Here is a 23,713-nt window from a genome sequence, read left to right on the forward strand (position 1 = left end):
ATCGTTTAGACTTTTCTTCGGGTGCAATGCCAAAAGAGATTAAAAAACAAAATAAGAGATGTCTGATGCCATACATACAAGCACTGTGAAGCTTGCTAATTTCACCCTTCAACACACGAAAAAGCTTTTTTTTTTTGCTGGAGATGAAATGTTTTCTGCCAACGCTAGTTTGGGTGTATGTCATCAAATCTGGCTATACCCTTATTCTATCATGTTTTTCTGTGTCGTCAACATATGAACTCACACCGAAAAAAGTGTGGAGCTATTTATCATCGGCCCTTTTATACAGTTCATTAAACGTAAGCTAATCGCCCCGAATGTATTTATATAAAAACATTCTGTTCGCATTCAGAAAATTTACATAACTCTACTCTGAATTTTTCATTGATTAGAATAATTTTGAAAAATTCTCCTGAAGCTTTGACATATATATTGAAAAATGTCATGGCAACATGTATGTTGTTTGGAGGCCTCGGGTAACGTTAACTTATTTTTGTTTATCTGAGATAAAACTTTTTAAATAACTTTTCGAATATCCGAATAGTTTTCTGTATCTCTTAGCAAAATTACATCTCTAACGCTGGTTTTGGGGGCGTTCATTTCTAAATAAATAATACACCACCACCGTCTTTCGTAGAACGGCAATAGAAAGACCGAAATCGATTGTGTTGACGGCATTTATAGCAATCGCAGTGGAACGAATTTTCAGCTACAATTTCCAAACGAAGAACACAGCTCTCACTGTTGAGCAATTCCTTCTTCCCTTCCGGCTTGACATGCGGTGTACTTTGACGACACTTTGAGCCCGGAAGCCCGGATTTCGCGAAAACGTATGACCGATCGGAAAGCCCTCAACCATCAATAAGCCTAGAAACACTCCTACATTTACTCAACACTCCCTCGACAAACAAATTATTAAAATCAATTTGCTTGTTATTATTTCAGATAATAGTTTTGAATGCGTGGAATTGTTTCATTGGATTTATTGAATAGCTCTTTAGTGAAAGAATCGGTGGCTCTGAAAGACGCCATGTTTTTAGAAATGAATTCATTCTTATTCTCGCGAGAACAAGCTGATCAAATGATCATTCTGTTGATTATATACCGGAAATTTTTGTTTTTAAAGGAAATACTTAATTTATCATCGTAATTTATACTACTGCTTCCCAATAGGCTCAAACAATATACTTTTTCAAATAAACAATTCAGTCATCGAAACGCTTTTTATAGCTGTATTCTTGTATTATTGTTCAGTGTTTCGATTTTTTACCATGTTATTTTAACAGTGTATTTCAAATGGTAATTTCAAGAAGTTGACATTCATACAAGTTTTTTGAACACTATATTATGCTCAGACAATTGAATTTCCTGTTAGGATTAAAAAAACAATGATTTTGGATACTCAAATCATTCAGGCTCTCTCTATTTTCAAATTTAAATTAGTCACACAGTACTTAAATAGTGATTTCAGATAATTACCACCATATGTACAAAGTAAAATTTTCAGGGAAAACGGAGAGGGCCGAGGCCGTGAAGTAAACTTTTTTTTTGTCGTCCACAGCTGAGTTTACTACCGTGACTAAAAAAAGAATTGATCATCATATGTGGTTTTCAAACGACTCTTATTTAGGTTATGGAACCTTTAAGTTCAGAAAAGTGGCCAAACGAATGAAACAAGTGAGATGTTGCAGAAATTGCACTAGGAACAATAGAGAAGGAATAATATTTCCACAATTCCTTAACATCAGTCAAGCTTCAACATAATTTGAACCATGCTTCTATCCAACTTAAAAAAAATTCCACCTAAATTAGACTCTATACATACATTCTTTCATTAGTTTCATTATTCTCATCTATTCAACCAGTTTAAGAAGAGGTTCAATTTCTATGCTTTGCCACACCCTGCCAACTTTCACTGTGTCTTTGAGTAAATTTCAAGCAAACAGTCCTGTATACCAAACCATTCCCTATTAATAATAAGTATCCTCACGCATAGTATGACTTTTTCGGTGTATACCAAAAATACTACGGATTCACACCAAAATTATTCTGGCATCTCTGATAATGGGGCTGGGATCCGCGTGCACACAGATAACTGTGCGTGTTGCACTGCATTCGAACCGTAACGCCATTGTTGTAACCGCGGGACCGACCATGTTAAATAATTCATTGACTAGCCGTGTTGACGTATGGTACAGGGCATACATTGGCTACCACGTTTTTTTTGATGATATATACAGCCGGTTATCGCGAGGAAACGGTATAGCGCCGTTTCATTCATTCGATAATTACAGTTAGGTTTACTTTTTTTGTTTTGATTTTGCAATTCTAATAAGTTCAGTCGTTCAGCGAAAGACTGTGTTTGGAAAGTTTAACTGTCATGACAGTTTCAACAGCAGCGCACACCACTTTCATTGATAGTGTGAACAGAAGGATAGCATTGAACACGGCCTGAAAACTTCAAAACCTCGTGGGGAACCGCACCGCGCCGCCATTATTAGCGCAACCTCGTGCACAAATGAGATCAACTCCTCTCTCTCTCTCTCTCGGAGGAAGAAGGAGATCACCACGCGGTCGAGATCACATTTGTCGCTGTCAAACCGAACCGAACCGAGCCGAGCGTTGCTTTTTTGGAGACAGTTCTAAAAATACGGGCTCAGATCTACGCTTTCCGCATCGGTCCACTTTTCGTTTCTCTTCTTGGCTGCTGCTCCTCAGGGTCTGCCGACCACGAGTTTTTTGGTCCGGAGGTGTATATTTAGAATTTTCCTAGCGTGATCACGTTGGAAACCTCGGCAACCCAGGCAGTGGTCCTTAAAATTGATTCCTTAATTAAACCGAACAGTAGATCTGAAGTTGTAACACACCAACAAATGATGATAACACATGCTCTGCACTGACCGCCTGTCATTTTTCGGCCTGGTTTGATTGATATTTGATTCGATGTCCCTTTGACTGATCGTGGTGGAAAATAATCTAATTAGACTGGCCGCAATCGTCGGTTGATTTCGGAAGCTTCAGTGTCATTACGATAACCCAAAAAAAAAAGAATCTCCAACCATTAGCGCTAATTGGTGGAAGCTTTGAGCAGACTCGAAGCGGGAAACGCATCGGGTGGAGGGGACCTGAAAATTGATATATCCATTAGGTGACATATAGATAATATTATGAATTATGAATACACTTCGGTGCCCTTTAGGCGTTCCTGGCCTTCAACTTTGGCGACCTCGATATGCGTTGCGGCGGAGAAAGTGAACAAAAATTAGATTTTTGTTAACGATTTTTATATGTGCTCCAAATTGTACTACGTGTAGTAGATTTTGTTCTATATTATTTTATATCGGAAGAGGGCGTTGGTGTTATAATTCATACATCGGAAATGAACAAAGCGACATACGTACAATGACAACCACTCAGTTTGATTGGTTTGATGTTTTGCAAGCTACTGCAGTAATGTGTGATAAGCAAAGGCAAAACCCTTTGCTTATTCTGAAGCGCTACGCTACGAAAATGGATAGTAATAAGTGATTACCATTTAATGGTAAAATATTGCAATTCAATCCGAATTAATTAGATAACTTGGAGAATGATTGACTGCTAAGGTTAGGTGGAATTTGTTCAAGCATTTTTATGCGGTTCGCATCAGATTTTGTACCGCTGTTGTATCCAACTCATTTGATGTTGAACGCCAATCTCATTGTGAACTGTTTTTTAAGTTTTCTTGAGAGAACCTTAACGAAGTTTCACCGATGAATTCGGGAGGACATTTTCACGCAGTGACAGGAAGCATGATCTGGTCAACACAGCACGAACAACTGTGTTTCTACAAATAAAGGTTTCTTGGTTCATTGCACTGTTGTTTTCGATACCACTGGTGGAAATGCTTAGGATTACGTTTTAATTCCTTCACGTACAATAGCGAGTGGTGCAATTTCATATCATAGGGCGCTAGGACGCTCAGCAGAGTAGTGAACTTATTCACTGCATAATCCATCGAAGTGTTTGCATTTAGTCCGCTTTTTGGAAATTAAATCGTAGTCTAAGGGTTTAAAAACGCTGGGCACTCTTCGTCTGATAGCTTTGGTATTATAGATCCGGTTTTCTCCTGAGCCCCTGAGCCTGGCTTCCCAGCTGTCGTCAGAAGATTTCCGAATACGTAGTAACATTACATAGGAACATAGAAACTTCGTTCTGCATAATTTTATAATCAAGTTATCTCAAAATTATGAGAATAAATTCCTTTTACAATAAAAACCACTATCAAAATTATCTAAACTTTACAGCGTGTATTACTAATTAAGAAACGAACTTAAATTTCGTAATTTGGCTCTCAATGGCTGTTTTTTAGTACAAACCAAACCTTTCAAGCATATTGCTCGAATAATACATGGATAAAAAATCGAATAAAATATGGATCCACGAGAACATACGCCATTATTTTTAACGTAATTTCGGTTGATACTCATTAGTTCTAATCGTCATTCATTTATCTAATGTCTAGATCGCGTGTTGTATTCGTTAAACTATGTCCAGTTTTCAATAGTTATGCGTATGACGAATGTTAAGTCGCATTTATTCCCAATACAGTGAAAACTTATTTAGGAATATAATTCAATTAACGAAATTTCTAGTAGCGATGATTCACTCTACCGAAGCATGATCCAAACAAATTTGGCAACACTATGTATCCAATGCTCATGAGGGTGCTCATACACTGTTTGACCGAAGCCAAATATTTGACTAGTTTTGACAAATAAAATTTGATCAACGTGTACTGATCAAATATATTCGACACAAAACACGATAATTGAAATATTTGTTGGATAGTTAAAATATGTTTTCGATCTTTTTGTCAAACTTGTCGGTACATGATTAGGTTACCTTAAATATTTAGGTCGATATTCTTCCATAAATGATGTTTGACTTTGTTTGCCAATGATGACAATTAAAGAGTGACAAACAAAATATTGTTTTTACAAATTTCAAAACAAACTTTTTTTGTCAAAAAAGTCAAATATATGACCTCCGAACAAACATTATGGCTGGAGCCAAATAACGGCGAAAGTTACAGAAGGTTTATATCCGAAATACGACCGCATAGTTGAGGTAGAATTACGTTGAACTATTTATTTCACACCGATTTTAGATTTATATGAAAAACTACATTATTATACTCTTTCTTAATTTTAAGGCTCTAAAAAGAGCCGTTCAGTTTAATTGGTAGATATTGTTTGCTCGAACATTTACGTTTTCTTACCAAACAAACGTTCGTGAGCTCCATCGCAGAATTCTCCATTGATTGATATTTACATTTACATTTCCATTATCTATAAATTTCCTATTGCTTCTACCAAAACTCGCCATTAAAATATACATTTATTTTCAGACACAATTTTCACTGTTTCTTGATTTATTTGCAAATAACAAGTTTTTCCGTTACATGAAATACATGTTTGATACAGAAAAGTAAGTTTTCATTCTTTTTTTTTCATCCGAGAATCACTTTCGCTTCACACAAACGGAACACGAAGTTTAATTCAATGTCATTGTGGAACACATGAAAATTTTTCTTTTCAAACTTTCTCACCATACCATTGATCTGATGGGCAGAGACGATTACAACAAAATAAAGACGACTCAATACGGACCATTCATTCTTCGGGGTTTGCGCTTAGCAACACATTTGGCCTTCCATTTTTATTTATTCAGATATTTATTTCAATCGTTAGCGCTAATCCTGTTGAGGTTAGTGGATAAAAATTAAGATATGAATAAGAAATCATTACCTATTTTTCGACAAAAGACTAAGCCTTTTAGCAGTGACACTAAATCAGCAAACAGGTCATATGTTTTATGAAATAGTTCTAACGTTAATAATTATTTTGATGATTTACATTCCACCCGAATCAGAAATTCTCTAAAAAATTTTCGGTACGTTATACATTACGGTTCCTTAACCCGTAAATGATTTAAATTAACGAAAATTAGAAGAATACACCTATTCCTATCTCGTTCCCGTGGCCCAGTATGTATTAGCGAAGCACAATATTTAAATACCCTTGCTAATCAGCCGAGTGTAAACCGGTCACTCGAAATGCAATGCAGCATTCGTTTTAGGGACAATGTGAATAGAGAAAATATTGCAATCTATGCTTCGCCGTTTTCTGTTCATTGAGTATGAACAAGCCATTGGGGATTTCAAATCACATTATTCAGTTATCTAGCAACCGAACCAGACGGCAGCGAGGCTTTCGAAGTGACCTGTCTCGAGGGCGAGTGTTTAGTTAAGTTTTTCAGATTGGTCTTTTATAAAGCTAGAGGCGAACGAACTGATGAATTTTAAAGCTTCTATAACTCAAAACATCATCATCACCAATGAAATCGTCTCGCTCCATCAGATAGCAGTCTTTCTCAATGCTGATGTCACGCAAAACGGTTTTGCTCGATTCTAAGGAAGAATGAAAGATAGGTAACGCACAGTATGGTGCAATTTTGTTCAGTCGTTCATCGCGTCGGTTTGCATACCTGCTGATGAAAAATGCCTCTGCATTTTCGCATCACATCATATTTGAATCTGTACTGGGATGTAAGTTTGAAATTTCTAATATTTCTAATTTTAATATCTCAAAACTGCTTCGAAAGCAAACTATTGAAATCACAAAAATCTATAAACAAGAGTACATGCTGGAAAGTCCATCTTAGTCAAGATTTGTCGATGCATGTCGTTAGCTGTGAGTGAAAGTTCTCTAAATATTGTGCTCAGCCTGACCAACCTCAGTTTCTTTTTTTCGCCACAGAATGCATTTTCAAAATATGCAAGAAGCAAGCATAGTGTAGAGTAGAATCAAGAATCAAGAATGGAGATTGCACGAAATACCACCAAATAGATAACGGTAGTGGGCGACAAATATATACAGGCGTTATTTTAGAAATTTCGATGCATTAAAAAAATATATTTGATATTTATTTTTAGCTAAAAAGAGCTTCTGTGAATTCGGGAATGCGTATATTTATGTTGTTCTGAATGATAGCGGCTTCAACCTTCCTCAGTTTATTTGCTTCTAGCCTTGAAAAACTAAACTAAAAAGCTCGGCCTTGAGAAATACCACTTAGAAAGTTTGGCTGCCGTCTTGTAGCTGGCTGGATGACTGATAAATCGGGAATGACTTGTTTTTGGTCTGTTGCAGTCGATCATTCAAATTTCGTGATTTCATTCATTGTTACCGGTTTAAAAGTGACGTGAGATATTTTTCAGCGTTGAGATTTGTGTTCTTCGGTGAAAAACTGGAACGAATTTGTTTCAATGCTATTGATCTCGCTTCCGCTGCCACCACACAATAGATTCGGTTCGGATTTTCTGTTACCGTTCTGCGTCTTCTGATATAATTAGCTCTGCGCTGGAGATGTAATTCTGCTAAAAGATACTGAAAAACTACTTAAACATTCAAGAAGTTCAGTATCTCAGTTTCAGTACTCTAGACAGCGAGCAATCAACAGTATATGTTAACGCTTAGATTCAATTTGACAATCTACTCAAATTGCTTCCTGAAACATTCGCGCTCCTCACTCAGTGAAAGCATTCATTTATCGTACCTTGTCATTGCTATCAAATATTTGTTCAAAATGTTTTATCTTTAAATTCTTTAATGTGTGTTCTCGCCGTCAATAATTAACTAGTTTTATATCAACAATGTGGTCATGTCTTCAACATCACCCTCCTTTGTTTATTTTTTTCCGCGGCCCTTTCCGACCCTGTGGCCAACACGTGTTTGTGACCCCTATGAAAAAGTTTGAGTACCGCTGGTCTAGATGGTGAATATTACGAGAAATGATGCCGAAGTGGAAGAAGATATGCTGAAAAGGGTCCTCTGTGGCTTTGCCTACTACCATTTCATGGTAAAAGGTAAAAGGCTCCTCTTTGCTAGGCCACTAAATTTATTAATTTCTGACTGGCTAATGAATCACTAAGTGGTGGGGCTTGGGAGGCAGTTTTCGCTTCTCTTCAGGAATTGAACCCCTTGCGATCTGCAAAAATTTTCTAGATTGAGTCCAATTATTCGGACAATCAATAATAGAGCTCTTTCAGTATAAATCTAATCTTCGTTTCATTCCAAAAGATTCTTGCCTCATTCGTATCTTGGAGACTCAAATGAATGTTTATCAACATTTTTGGGTCTGGTTCTTCTACTTCTCGATATTCAATCAATCACTTGTTGGAAGATATGAGAGAGAATTGTTCACTATAAAAACGAAATTAATTTTCGAACAATCCTATAGTTACACAAACCATAAAATGAAGAATTTCTACGACGCAAATTGAATAAAACGGTTTAAAAAAATGGTTATCCCCTCACTTGAATCAATCAAGCTTGATTACGAGCCTAAAATTCATGGTGGGACAGTTATGCCTAGAATATCAATTTGGGACAATTTTAATTCTAAATACTGGGAATAAACAATTTTCTTGTGTTTTTCTGATGATTATGGGTAAAAACATCGTTTTATGAAGAAAAGTGAAAATTGCAAAAAGTAAAATGGGACAACTATGCGTAGAACGGCAGCATGAGTTCCACATCATCAATCTTTCCTTTGATTATTATATCAAATCAGCGGTTTGATTTCTGTTTCAGGAATTCGAACGTTCTGTAGTAACTTTACCAAAACTAAAGTTTATACTGACACTTTACTCTTCATACAGTTTTGCCGGATGCACAAAAGCTACTGTCACTAAAACTTTTTTTTTATTTTAACTGTTGTTGAACAAAATGTCACACTCTGACAGTAACCCTTTGCAGTGATTAGGATACGTTACATGAGAATTTTTAGAGTAATCACAGTACAGATATGTCTCCATATGGCTCTTATTGTATATTTTTTCTTAACTTAGTGAATTTATTTTGCTATGTACCAATTCATTTCGACACTAACATTTATCGTTAATCAGTTATATTTATTTTATTAATCAAGTAACGTCGCGAATAAAGGCTAACCTCTTTGCTCTTTTGGGATACCCAGACCTAAGCTCCGGTCAAATTTTCCGTTTCACTATCGATCAGCATGTTTGATTCGAGATGTGTGTTCGCCATCATGAATTTAACAAGTAAATTTCTTTTGGTTACTTCAAAATAATCAAACCCTTTTCAAATTACTTGTAATCTGACAATCTGATGAAGGAGTTTCTAATTCCTGTTTGTTATCACATCCAGCAAGATGACTAAACGGCAACATCCCAATCAGTCCGGTCTTTCCGAATATGGCTACATGACTTATCGAAGGTAAATATTATTTTCATCATCAGCAGCAAACGCATCTCTCAAAATACATCTGTAACCAGCCCTTTTTTTCTTGCTGTGGTGGGTTTCATTTCGGCAAATAATTTGGGAATCAATTTGAGAATCGGATTATAGGGGGGGAGGTCGAAATGGAATCGGTGACAGACCATACTATTGGTTTTTGTTGTCGGGGTAAACTGTTTTCAGTGTCCAAAGTGTTTGAACAGTTTCTCGCATTGGACTTACACTTTTAATTATAGAGAAATTCTCATGGTAAATTGTATTGTCGAGTACGAACAGAGTTAACCAAGATTCGAATCGAATGAATTTACGTTATGTGCCATACCACCAGAATCGAAATTTATTACATTATATTTTGTTTATCATAAATAAATGAAGAAAGAGAAAAGTGAAAGTATTTTGTAAAACCCTTATAATAAAAACATAAAAACACAATTGAGAATTAGAAACACACAGTTTGACGTATGTTGCTACATTGAATCATTCAAGATGGACATTAAACGTCGGCTGACGTCGTATTCAGCCACAAACATACAACCCTATCGAACTGAATCGCAATCTGATTTGAATAGGTTCTGCTGTATAGGAGGAAGAGGGGAGAGAGGTTGGAATAGTGAATGATAATATGTGAGTGTATGACAGTAGTGGAAAACACAAACACATGCTTGAAATTACCGAGCTGTAGCACACGTGATGTGAAATGATCAACTTCGTGTACTTTTTGTGATATGTGCTATGATTGTATCGCAGACAGCACGGAAAAGTTAATGAGTTTAGCTGTCATTCTAGTGTGACGATAGGTTAAGCGTCAACTTTTTTTTTCCCCGAAAAGAGTTTTCGGTTTTTTGACATTTGTTTTACAATTGCTAGATGAAAGCGTAGATGCATGTCACACAATTGACTCCTCGTGAGTGTAGTGTCAATTATTAATAACGGCCGTTAACAGCAAGCGTTATTGATGGTTCTTATCTCGGGAGCGAATGTGTTGTCCAGTGTGTTCTTCAAATATTTTAAATAACGTATTAGCGTTTAATGACGATATGGTCATGTGATCAATTTCTAACTTTTTCGACAAACTCATGTGATTAATAGCCAAACCCATTCCGCGAAATCCGCAAATCGCCGTTTTAGAAAAAAGAAAAATTCGCACTGCTCCTCTGTTCGAAACTGACAAACTTCCAAATCATTAACATCAATAATCACTTGGCATTGATCCAAGCATCCAATATGCAAAACTCTAATGTCGCCGTAGATCTCTTCATGGGACCCGAAATGAGCACGGCAACCCTTGATGCCCACTTGGCGCGTACGAAGCGGATACTTTGCAGTGACGGGGTGTGATGTGACAGTGCAGCGACAAAAATGCATACGTCAAAACACGAGATCATTAATCCGGAATCCGACGGAATCATTGGGAGGTATTTTACGCCTTTCAAAAAAAAACACGTCTCTAGCCCCCTGTGTGGATTGACAGTTGGAACAATTAACCTACTAAGTGTAATAATTTGCGTCACAAACACAAAAAGGGTTCATGGTCGTAAACAAGATGTCCAGTCACTTCACACCTAGAGAGACTATCTGCGACTTAATTGAGGCTATTTCGCGCGCACTAGTATTTCTCGACCCCTCGAAACCCCACACTTCCACCCAAGAAAAAGTAAGCGACAAGAAAAGAGGGATCGACAAATGTATATCGGGCTCACTGAGCCAAGCCGGGGAGAAACAAAATGGCGACAACCGCGCACTCGGTGGCGATAATTGACGACAACAACTGGATTAACTACGCCACTCGGAGTGTTGTTTTCGTTGTTGGTTTTCGTTGGTATTCAACCCTCGTGTGGTAACACAACGTGGAGGCGGGTGTTACCACACAGAGATAACTCGCGTAGCTACAAAAGAAACGGGTGGGGAACGAGGGTAATTGAGTTTGGTTCCACACAATCTCTGCGACTGTTCTTCTATCGTTTTTTTTTTGTTTCTTTGCTCTTGGCATGCTCGGCGACGAGCGCTGAATGGTCACCGCTGAGGAGAAGAAGATTGAATGTCTCTGTTAAGTTGAGAGGTAATCAACATTGAATTAAAAGAAGGCGGTGCTTCCGGAGGGGAAGCTGCACCGGGAGGGATGAGATTTTTTGTGGAGTTTCTCGCCTTGCTGAACCTACTTTGGAACTGATTTCTGGTTGTGGAATAATGAGGATTTGTTTTTTTCTGTGGTGACTAGTAACAAATATGCGTACAATTTTTCTTCCCTTATAATGTCATCAGAATCGCTCATTTTAACATTATGTGTTGATTTCATAAAATTTGGTCCGCAACATGATAGATTAATGATGATGATGGTAGTGGCTCCCCTCATAATCCTACAGAGGACGATTTATTTTATAGATAATATTTATGTTCATGCAAGTGAAGAAACAAATACTATAAAAGAAATCAAAGCAAAATTATTCTGTTGCAGGCATAAATTTCTATCAATTGATCATCAAAAATACTGTAGAAACAAACAAGCTGCTTTTTGATAATCTTCTTGTTTATATCATCTATGTACAATTTAAAAGTTAACTTGTCATCAATAACAACTCTTGTATACCCATTTTATTTCATGCGTTCAGTGTTGCCACATTTAAATCTGCATCAAAGGGGTCAAAAATCTTTCTCATCTGTACTTTTTTTCCAAAAATCTGTACCATCGAAAATATTCGTTGTAGAGAAATAAATAATTTATTAGCATTAAAATTTATTTATTTACTACAAATACTACATTTATATTTGCAACTTATTGGTGTGTTTGATGATGCTTATATATAGTTTTTTTGAATCCAGAAAGCGTACTATCATTTTTTAAAACTTTCGAGCTGACACCACGATGTTTGACCAAATCTTTTGATCTCAAAATAGCGTTCATCGTATCGTTGCTGAGTCGATTTCAAAGCTTATTTTTGTTCTGATTATATTCAGAAAAAATCACAGAAATTTGCCGAGGAGAGGTTGCCGAGGCGTAGTGAGAACTCTACAAACAAGGCATCAAAGCGCCGAAAAGACGAGTGAACCGTCAATTCTTTTTAAGCATCCAATTTTTGTCCACCAACCCTGCACATGCTCGTTTTCAGAAATTGTGATTTCCTTACGGAGTAATTTTATCTTTAGGCTACAGAATTAATTCTCCACATCTTGTAAATTCCCATTGTATAATCCTGGAAACGCTTCTAACACAACGTTAATGTTAGTAAAATTGGAAAAGTTTCTGGCATACAACATTGCTGTAGACTCGAGCGTCGAATCATCTCGTTTGTTTGATCAACTCCACGAAAAAACTGCGACAAATGTCGATAAACAACGTGAGATTCCTCGCAGATATGATTGAGAATGATCAAATAAAAAAATTTCAGTTTTCCATGTAGCATCGTAAATTCAGGTTTTTCAGCCTGGAACAAACGATTCAATCTGTTGATCTGGGGCAAAACATACGTCACACCGTCCGACGCGAATCCTTTCAGACGATCCTTGTAGGGAATTTCATCCTTATGAAACTGATCAATCATTACATTGCTTTTATGATCAGCAGCACCAAGCGATACCGCGGCGTGAAAGTCGTCACGTTGCTTTGTTCAAATGTAAGAAATTTCACAAATGGAAAAAATCTGTACCAATCTGCACTTTTTGACGAAAATCTGTTCTCTGTACCGTACAAATTCTGTACCAAAAATAACGAAAAAATCTGTACCATTCCAGAAAAATCTGTACATGTGGCAGCACTGCATGGTTTTGAAGGTATCACCATCTATTTCATAAATCATTAGTTTGTTTAACACTAAACCTACCACAAGAGGTCAAATGACCCGTTTTAAACGTTTTGTCAAATTTTTTTTTGCAGATTACATTGTCACAACATAATTTGCTACACTACTTTTCTTAAAAAGAATGTATTTTTGAGTGTTTACTCCTTTCTTGTTATTTTTCTTTACTGATAAATATATGTAATCTGCTCTAACCACCACAACGGGTCATTTGACCCGTGCAAACATTCATATGATATCAGAATGATTTGTATGTGTGGTTGTGATACAAAACCATTGCATTGCATATTTTTGCTTTTGCTTTATATATTTTGTTGTATTTGTGAACGAATAGTGAATGATTAGAATTAAATGCTCTCAGTACTCTTAGCTTTAGTATCATTGATGGTCATAGTAATTATGAATTTGACGATGTTGATGGTATCCACGTAAAAATCGTATTCACAGTGCTTTAGTAGGAAAAAGATAAGCAGCGTTTTTTATTTATTGTAAAGCTAGCCGATGACGCAGACTTTTGTATTTTTTCGCCTTCGATTGAACATGAGAAAGCAGCACTACACGCTACATATGAATGCCAAAATGACTCTCATTCAGACTGATTCGAATACTACATGAATGAAATTGGTGAGTTGGGAAAAATATTACTGAGATCAAATGGATCGTTATTTTGAAAAATCTGTAAATCTGTATGAAAACCAGAAAAAATCTGTAATCTGTATCTACAGATTCTTGGTTTCAAAAAGTCTGGTAACACTGGTGATGAAGATAGCAACATACTCGAATAAATCAATACTGAAACCGTTGAGCATCGCAAAACCCGTCGCAAATTATTTTTTTGTAAAACGAATAAAATAGGTTCTAAAAAAATCTCCTTTGGGGTACCCCAAGCGAGTTGCCGTTGGGATCGGAAAAAAACTGAATCTTTTAAGCGATTGTTTGAATTTATCAAACAAACAGCTTTCAAATAAATCTTTAGTCATTAGAATTTTACTATGTCAGAAAGAGGAAAAAACACGACAGCACAGAATTGTACAATTTTTTGCAAACTAAAATCAACATGGCTCTTGAAAATAAAAGCAGACAATTTTTGAAAGTAAGGTGATCACAACGATATGTCGCCGTCAAGATATTCATCCCAAATAATTCTTCCTCCGGATATTCAGTAATTTGAACTGTATCGATGTCAATAGTGAACATCGATATCGAAGAATGTCAACATCGAGCGGCAAGCTCAAACATGCTATCCATCCTCCTTTTTTTCACAAGATTTATCGAATTTTCAATTTAAGCAACATGATTTTTTTTCTAAAGAAATAAACCAAAAGCAGCAGTTTAGAGCTTGCGCTTGGGAAGACTTTATACGAAAGCTCAAATTCGAGATTGTATTTCAATGAACGGCGGCCACCGATGTGTTACGGATACAGGATCCGAATATGGAGTTCCAAACCAACAAATGATATGATTATGGTATAATATGTGGGACCACCTCTGGATTCCAGATGTTCAATGTGCTTCGTCCTTTATACAGTAAGAATAACAGAACTTAGATAGATCATGTCGGCCATCCTGGATTCTGTGGATCTGACATTGGCAGTCATTGTCTTCAATGATTTAATTTAGGACCACCGGTTGCGTCGAGAGATCGCTAATAGACCTGATCGCGTTTTCGGATAAGGCAGATTTGTGAATAAATGGCTCTGTCCGCAAACGAAATTATCGTCACAGAAGTGGACCAAACAAGTGAATCACCATTACAACCACAGAAACTCACGTCTTGATGATTACTTTTCCAAATTGCTAAGAATCTCTCATTTACCGTTATTTTCTCTTTTATTTGTTTCTTCGCTATGTGTAGGGTATAGTCAGCAAACCAGTATCAGCCCACATTATTGCAAACCCAACGAGAAAGATGCAACGAAAATTGAAACACTTAGAGTAGAGGTGGTCATTTGACTGATATTTTGTTCAGATCGTAAACGGCATTTTAACAAAAGAATTTTTTTTCACACTATTTTTAGCCGAAACTTCTGTGTTTAATTTTATTTCTTTTTCTATTCCATTTGTTTATTTATTTAGGCTCATTAGCTTTTAGCTGTTACAGAGGCGGGTTTTAATCGTGTACATGTTACATGTTTATGGTCATTTGGGCGTACGAATATTTCTTCTGTTCCATTACATTATGCTAAATTACACAGTAGTAGCCATTTAGGTGTAAGAGTATTCTTTCTGTTCTTCCATTGGCCAGCAGACCGGACAGCGGAGACAGTTGATATGATCATTGTTGAATTATTAATAGCACAACAACCCGATGTTTCGTGCAGGGCAGAGCAGTTGTATGAATGAATGGATCTCCATCGATGATGACAACACAAATATTGTCAATTGAGGGCCCTGAACTCACGATCGATCGCTTAGTAAGCGAACACGTAACCAACGTGACAACGGAGACCCTCTTTTAACAGAATTAAACAATCATAAAATAGAGCTTCAAAAACTGATTCGGTAGAACCTTAGCTAGTTGAATGTTGCCGATACGATCGACTACTCAGACAATGGCGGTCGACAGAAGAACTTATTTAAATATTGACAAGAAGACCAACAGTACATACTCGTTGACGCTTGTGACACACAATATCGAGTATGAAATATTCAAAACTATCCGAGAACCAAACCTGCTTAATAGAACACAATTTCAGGAAAAGCGTATAGAGGGAGTTACGATCAAAATGTGATCGATTTAAACTTGACTCTTTTTTTATTCTGTTTTTTTTTAATCATTATTATCATTGCATTTGAAAACCTTGAACACTCCTCATTTTATAGGTGCTATGCGTGCAGAATAATGTCTTCATTTTGATTTTGACATTTGCACAAATGAGCCGAATTTTCGACTTACAAACTAGCGTTGGCGGAAAAGATATAATCCTTGGCAGAAACGATGCTTGTTATTGTTGTACAGAGTGAAATGCACAAATAAAGCACATGTTTTTGAGGATGTTAAAATGTGAGTATGAACGGAGCAAACTTCTCGTTCTTTCAGACTGAATGTCAGCTTGGAATTGTGCCCAAAAAAATCCCAAACGGAAAGCGTAAACAACTTTATTTTACCGCGAAACCTTTGAAGCCTGCTTATTTGCCAAGTGTCTCTTGTTTTGCTCTTATATTGCTATGGCATATATATTATATACAATCTCGCTTGAGTAAATTCTGTACCAGCATAAGTGGATAGGGGGGTCTCCGTAGCCACATTGGTTGCGCGTTCGCTTAGTAAGCGATCGATCGTGAGTTCAAAACTCAGGGCCCTCATTGACCATCTTTGTGTTGTTACAGAATAACTACGTCCACGCAACAATCATCAGCGATGGAGATCGATCCACGGTCGAAATAAGATCGATTCATCCATACAACTGCTCTGCTCTGCAAGACACATCGGGCTGCTGTTCTATAAATAACTCAACAATGATCAATCAACTGTCTCCGCTGTCCGGTGGTCCAACTGGATAATGGAAGAACAGAAATAATACTCTTACGCCTAAATGGCTACTGTGTGAATGTACCATATGTAATGGTAAAGAAGGAATACTGGCGAACGGCAACTGTGTAATGTGCTAATTATAGATATGATAACCATGTGACATGTACACGATTATTTTTTTTTTTCTTTATTTTTGAGACTTTCAGCCTCCTGGGCTGGTTCGTCTCAGCTGTACACGATTAAAATTCGGCTCTGTTACAGCTAAAATGCTAATGAGCCTTAAATAAATAAATGGGATAAAAAAAAGTGGATAGCGCTTTTAATGATACTTTTAAGCTCATTTAAAATAATGTATGAGTATGTCAAGAAATGTGCTCAATATTTATGTTGGGTGTAGTGCTAATCATACGGCACAGGACGTCCGAATGCGATTCCGAAAGCCGTACACGACGATGCTGACGAAGTCTGATTGATGGATGACGAAACCTACGTGACTTCAAACAGACTTCAAACAGCTTCCTGGGCATGAGTTTTATCCGCCAACAGTGCCAATCATGAAATGATGGGCCATCGTTAAACAGAATTTTAGAAGTAGCGAGAAGTAATTTAAGGTTAACTAGCCATCTGCTGCGAACATCTGCCAATGTCGAAAAATAAACGATAGATTCGGCAATTCGGATTCGGAAGCCTAACTTGTTCAGTTTTTTTTGTATTATTTGAATCAAGTTTTGTTTTAACACTCCAAATGGTTGTTATATTAACTGAATATCCTTCAAATGGGTTGTAAAAATTGAACTGGCGAAAAGAATCCACAACCACAATAATAACTTTTAAAAATATAATAAAAAATCATTAAAAGCATTATTTCTCCTTCTTTGCCTGGTCGATAATATCCTTGTCCGGAGCACTGCTGTTGGTGGGCTGAAATCGCTTTTATTCGTCTTTCCCAATGTGATTCCACATGTATTTACTGCTCTCTGTCACTGCCACATAAGAAAAAAACTCACTGAAAATAGCGTTTTCACATGGATGTAGTTAACCAACTAAATTTAAACAGAGTTTATTATGTCACAAGGTCGAAAGCAGTTGTGGAATAACAGCGATCTCACTAACCCACTTCATCATCTACATCACTCTTATTTCTATCACACACTGAGACATCCATCATTGATTTGATGTCATACCCAATTTGAGATTAATCTATTCAATAGAAGGTATCTTGTACGGCAGTTTGGTTTAAATAGTGTAGAGAAAAACGCGCTCAAAGTTTTGAATCAAGGACAGCACGTATCGATACCGCGTCACTAAAATGGCTTTAATTCGGGTTATAATGAGAATTTCAAAAAATTCTTCCAAGGACATATACTTGAATGTCTAAACTTCAGAAGTATGGAGAGAAAAAAATCTATTCTTTCGAATTAGTTGTTATTTGGATTGCATGGAAACAATTTTTTTTCAAGCTTATTGTAATAACGACATAGACTACTGCAATGTTGTTTCCGGGCGCAAACATCCCCAACATTTGCTGAGTAAATTTGCCGTTCAATGGTATATATTATACCATATATCATTAGAACGATTTTTCGTAATATTTTGTGTTTCGTTATATCACCACACCCCTTAGTTAAGAATTAAAAATACTAGTTGAATTTGCCAGTTTAATTGAATTTTGAATCCATTATGCACAGGTTTGAAAACTGCTTCGTGTCACCGCAATCCAGTTTATCAATGAGAAATCATTCCACGACAAATCAAAATGTTCGCCGATTTGAGAAAAAAAACATCCGTGTCCACACACAGGGAAAATAGTTGAGAATATGTGAGGCGAAAGAATGTTATACGCTCACCTTGATTCTCGCTAGGAACGCTATGCCGATTTTTATTTTTCGGCGAGTTATTTGCCGGAAAATGGTTTCATTTTCAGTGACTTCTTAATGGTTTTTCCTTATTTCAGTACAGCTGAAAACAAGCGATAAGATTGAGTTCCATCGTGAAGTGGTCGTTAATATTTGTACAATTCAAACGCTATCCGAATGCAAGTCATTTAAACGCTGTCTAAACAGGCTAACGTCGGTAAAGTTAGCTTTGATTTTTTGCTCCATGTTTTCAGCACTAAATGAGAGACGAAAAAGCATTCTCGCTGAACCTCAGAGAGAGAGCTTTTCTCACATCTCTTTCTCTCTGGAAAAAAAAAATTTTGGTGAAAAGGAGCACACAAAAATTTCAACATTGCACAATTCATTCGAAAACCAGACTGAATACTTATCTCGCAGCTGAGCGAGAATTTCGATCTCTGGCGCAATGTTACACCGAAAGTTCAAACAGGAAAAGTAAATTCGAGTGGTGGAGTAATCATGAAGCCAAAGATCATCTAATAACTGGTATATTCATCAGGGCCCGAAATCATCGAAGGTGTAAAATGAAGACCGACTCTACTCTCCGTAGCTTTGCTTCGACTAGAGCTGCTTCGGCAGTCACCCACAACAAAAAGTGACTTGACTAGAAAATGAATTGCCTAGCGTTGACTAGCGAGGATGACTGGTGAACTAGTCCAGTCAGTGATTATTTTAACTGACTCGACAAATGAATACAAATCTGCCTCTTCATTCAACTGACTTCAATCCAGACTTCCATTTCCCCCTGACACTAATTTTATACCCGCGTACGCAATCCTATTTTTACGTCCATTACGGAAACATGATTTCTGATGCAAAAAGGAAGTTACCCCATCAATGGATGGTTTATTGTCTACCCATCGTGAACTCAGACATTTATCAAAGTATGCTATAAAGGTCCTCGCGTTAGTATTAGTAAATAGCGAGACAAAAGAGCACACACACATTACACGCTATATTATACGTGTGAGTAATTTTCGTGTACGATACAAAAGAATCTAAATCACCTGTAGCGTATGTCAAACCACGTTGAACTCGAACATCGATGCATGCACATGTACATGGGAGAGAGAAAGAGAGGAACGAATTCGTTTTGGGGGAAGTCACTTCAAAATGCAATGAGGACAATTGGACTGGGAAGAATTAAATGAAATAGTCGAAAAAAATTAAAATGAAAAAATGAAAAAGCCAAAAGTCATTACTGACTGACTATATAGTCAGTCAGATAGTTAGCTGACTATCCTCAGTTGACTATGACTATGCAGAGCCCTGATATTCATGAAACGGTTTTTGTTTTTTTTATTTAAGTCATTTATTTTTACAGGCTCAGTTACATAGGTTTAAAGGAGCCGAACTCTTAGCTATACTTTTATTAGTATATATCAACATGTTTCCTTAAATCTAGGGTTAATAAAGTAGGAAACCGATTACTCGCGGTCGACTCGAGATTAGAAGCGTGACATAGTTTCTTTTGGAAAAGGAGGGGATATAAGGATATTGTACAATGTTCACACTCGCATTCACACTCACGCTCATCATACTCAATTCTTAAATCTATTATTATATCTGTTATGTACAGTGTCGGACAATAGAATAGGACCACAGCTCAATCCAAAACAGAAAGTGACAAAACTTTGAGAAAAAAATTTCCATTTAAGTGCATCAAACCATTTACAAATTGTAAATTCCATTCTACGAAGAAATTAAAATCATCCGTAGTTAAACCAATTGTCCTTTATTTAAAAATGCGTTTTAAGCATACTTACTGACTAAAATAACGCGACATAAAATAGGACCGCTTAAGAATTCATGGTAAAAAAAATTTATAAAAAAGGAAATTCATACCGTGATCGATTTGCAGGGTTAGTACTTGGTGGTATAACCCTTATTACGCATCACTTCTCGCACCCGGTTCGGCATCGACTCCACCAGCTTTTGGCACGTTCTCAGCGGGATAGCGTACCACACCGCCTGGATTCTCTCCCACAGCTGCTGCTTGTTTTTTGATTTTTCGGTGTACACCTTACGTTTAACTATTTCCCATAGGTTCTCTATGGGATTGAGATCAGGGGACTGTGCTGGCCACTCCATAACGTCTACCTTATTATCCTGGAACCACTTTTTAACCGTTTTAGCGGTATGTTTGGGGTCGTTCTCCTGCTGGAACTGCCACTTTAGGGGCATCTCCCACTCGGCGTGTGGCAGCATTACTTCCCGAAGTATCTGGGCGTAGAGATGCTGGTCCATAATCCGGTCGATCCAGTACAAGGGACCCACCCCGTACCAAGAAAAGCACCCCCACACCATGATGTTACCTCCTCCATGTTCGAATGTTTTATTTGTATACTGGGGCATATACGCATAGCCGAGTGGGCGATGGACCCGGAAAAGGAGAAACTATGGAGACATGTGCTGTGGTCGGATGAGACCAAAGTGAACCTCATCGGCTCGGACGGAAAGAGTTGGGTCCATCGTCCACTCGGCTGTGCGTATATGCCCCAGTATACAAATAAAACATTCAAACATGGAGGAGGTAACATCATGGTGTGGGGGTGCTTTTCTTGGTACGGGGTGGGTCCCTTGTACTGGATCGACCGGATTATGGACCAGCATCTCTACGCCCAGATACTTCGGGAAGTAATGCTGCCACACGCCGAGTGGGAGATGCCCCTAAAGTGGCAGTTCCAGCAGGAGAACGACCCCAAACATACCGCTAAAACGGTTAAAAAGTGGTTCCAGGATAATAAGGTAGACGTTATGGAGTGGCCAGCACAGTCCCCTGATCTCAATCCCATAGAGAACCTATGGGAAATAGTTAAACGTAAGGTGTACACCGAAAAATCAAAAAACAAGCAGCAGCTGTGGGAGAGAATCCAGGCGGTGTGGTACGCTATCCCGCTGAGAACGTGCCAAAAGCTGGTGGAGTCGATGCCGAACCGGGTGCGAGAAGTGATGCGTAATAAGGGTTATACCACCAAGTACTAACCCTGCAAATCGATCACGGTATGAATTTCCTTTTTTATAAATTTTTTTTACCATGAATTCTTAAGCGGTCCTATTTTATGTCGCGTTATTTTAGTCAGTAAGTATGCTTAAAACGCATTTTTAAATAAAGGACAATTGGTTTAACTACGGATGATTTTAATTTCTTCGTAGAATGGAATTTACAATTTGTAAATGGTTTGATGCACTTAAATGGAAATTTTTTTCTCAAAGTTTTGTCACTTTCTGTTTTGGATTGAGCTGTGGTCCTATTCTATTGTCCGACACTGTATATACATTTCAACTTATTCTATAGTTAGTCAGAAGGGAAACAGTCGCTCGCGAAGGAAGAAAAAGGAGAGGATAAGGGTGTACGGACAATCAGGACAATCGATAGTATGAAACGGTTGTATAATAATTCTTCTAAATGCGCACACGACGATCCTCTCCTATTGTTCTAGTTAGTAATTTGAAGAGTAATTTGGTTTAGAGGTCAATAAGCTGTGACTAGATGTGGAGGTGTTAGTGTCGCGCATAGGGTGACCAAATTTTAATTTCAACACCTCAAAAATATTTTTGGCCTTGGGATTGGTACTACTTTTTTGGAAAATTAATTCAATGGCAACAGTCTTCTTTTGTTCCGATTTGTGGTTAGAAGGAGGTTGAAATTACTATGAGCAAACAAAAAAGCACATCTTCATTACTTCTAAGCGTTGAGATGCGCTCACCAACAATCGATGTATTCAAATGTTTTCACTCTCAAGCAAATTGAACTATCTTCATTGATTAATCTGTTCTCCGGGATCGCTTACCACTCCTTCCCTGGTATCAGAAAGTTGACATAAGATGATGCAATAGATTTAATGGAATGATAATTTCTGTATTTACTCACGAAAGGGACAATCAACCACTAAACTCAAAAGAAGAAAACCACCCACTTTCGTCACCCGTTTTGAAACAACAGCCTAGCTCTATAAATAAACAATTTAAGTTCTCATTACTGAAAAGTTCTCCCCGAAATTGTTTCAGCCGATAATAATGGGCGGCAGGCGTGACACACTGAGAAATAAAACCTAAAATACCAAATTGACAGCCGGGGGACATCCGTGTAATTGAGTGTTCACCGTCTGCGCGCGCGAAAACACACACAAACACATTCACACGCAGTGCGGCGGCGGCGGCAGCGGCAGCCGCAGACGCAGAAAGCAAGCAAGATTGTGTATGATTAGGCCCCCCACCCGCACCCAAAAATAAACCGAAGTACGAAAGATAAGATAGCGCGAGAGAAAATACGAGTTGCGTGTGCGTGTTTTGTTACTGTTTTGAATCTACCATTCTGTTTACTATTTATATGATCCTTATCACTGTTATTATTACTATTATCATTAAATATTATCCTTTTTGTGTTTTTTTTCGGTTTTCTTCTTTGTTGCTGTTGCGCTGTTTGTTTTTTGATTAACTATATAGTTTATTTTTCTTTTTTTTTCGTTGTTGTGGTTTACTTTTTGGAGGGACTACTGTTGACTATTTTCGGTGTGCCTTTCGGTATTAATACATATATCTCAATTAGGAACACAGATCTAGAAGCTATTGTTGAGGCAAGGATGTCACTGTTGTTGGTTTTGTGCGTGTGTGCGACTTTTTCACACCCTTTTTTTGGTGCGTTAAACACTCCAAGCTCCGTCAAGCAGCGGATGGGGAGTAAGGCAATTAGTTGAAACAAAGGAGGAGAAGAGAGAGAAAGAAAATAAAGTTTTTTTTTGTTTTTGTTTGGGCGTTTTCCCCGTTTTTTCTTCTTTTTTCCATAACTTAATCCAAAGTTTGCCGTTTTGGATGTGCGAGTTTAGTGCTCTTCTTTGATTGTAGTTTCGCTTGCTTTGTCATCATTTGCGCTAACGAATGACTTTTATTTTATTTTCGCGCCCTCACAGAGTTCCCCAGTCGTACATCTATGGGACGCCATATTTGGGAGCAGCGGCCGGACAAACGGGAGCCGCAGCCTCGGGATTAGTGCAGATCCCTGCCACGCAACTGTCGCATGCCGCTGCGATCGCGGCTGCCACCAATCAGTTCTATGAGTATCAGGTAAATATGAGAGAGATGAGCGATTTTGAGGTGTTCGATGGAGTGACTGATCGTGGTTTTGTTTCTTTTTTTTAGAACGCTGTTGCAGCCGCAGCTGCCGCCCCCTATCCTGGCCAATACAGCGGGTTCGAAGCGTATCCCTACGCAGCCGCTGCTAGTGCTACAGGTAGGCTATTCCATAGTCAA

General features: G+C 37.7%; 1 protein-coding gene across 6 annotated transcripts in view; it reads left to right on the forward strand.

The window, feature by feature from the left end:
• Positions 1–23,713, forward strand: part of LOC129769034 (RNA-binding protein 24-like) — a 213,996-nt gene that overhangs the window by 180,446 nt on the left and 9,837 nt on the right. For 5 of the 6 annotated variants that reach the window (XM_055771034.1, XM_055771033.1, XM_055771036.1 and 2 more), the window contains 3 exons: positions 9,207–9,275; positions 23,374–23,527; positions 23,603–23,693. In XM_055771034.1, coding sequence (XP_055627009.1) covers positions 9,207–9,275; positions 23,374–23,527; positions 23,603–23,693 — 314 coding nt within the window. The remainder of the gene's footprint in view (positions 1–9,206; positions 9,276–23,373; positions 23,528–23,602; positions 23,694–23,713) is intronic. The other variant, XM_055771037.1, reaches the window with a different exon arrangement.

Source organism: Toxorhynchites rutilus, chromosome 2 (assembly GCF_029784135.1).
Source record: "Toxorhynchites rutilus septentrionalis strain SRP chromosome 2, ASM2978413v1, whole genome shotgun sequence".
NCBI lineage: Eukaryota > Metazoa > Arthropoda > Insecta > Diptera > Culicidae > Toxorhynchites > Toxorhynchites rutilus.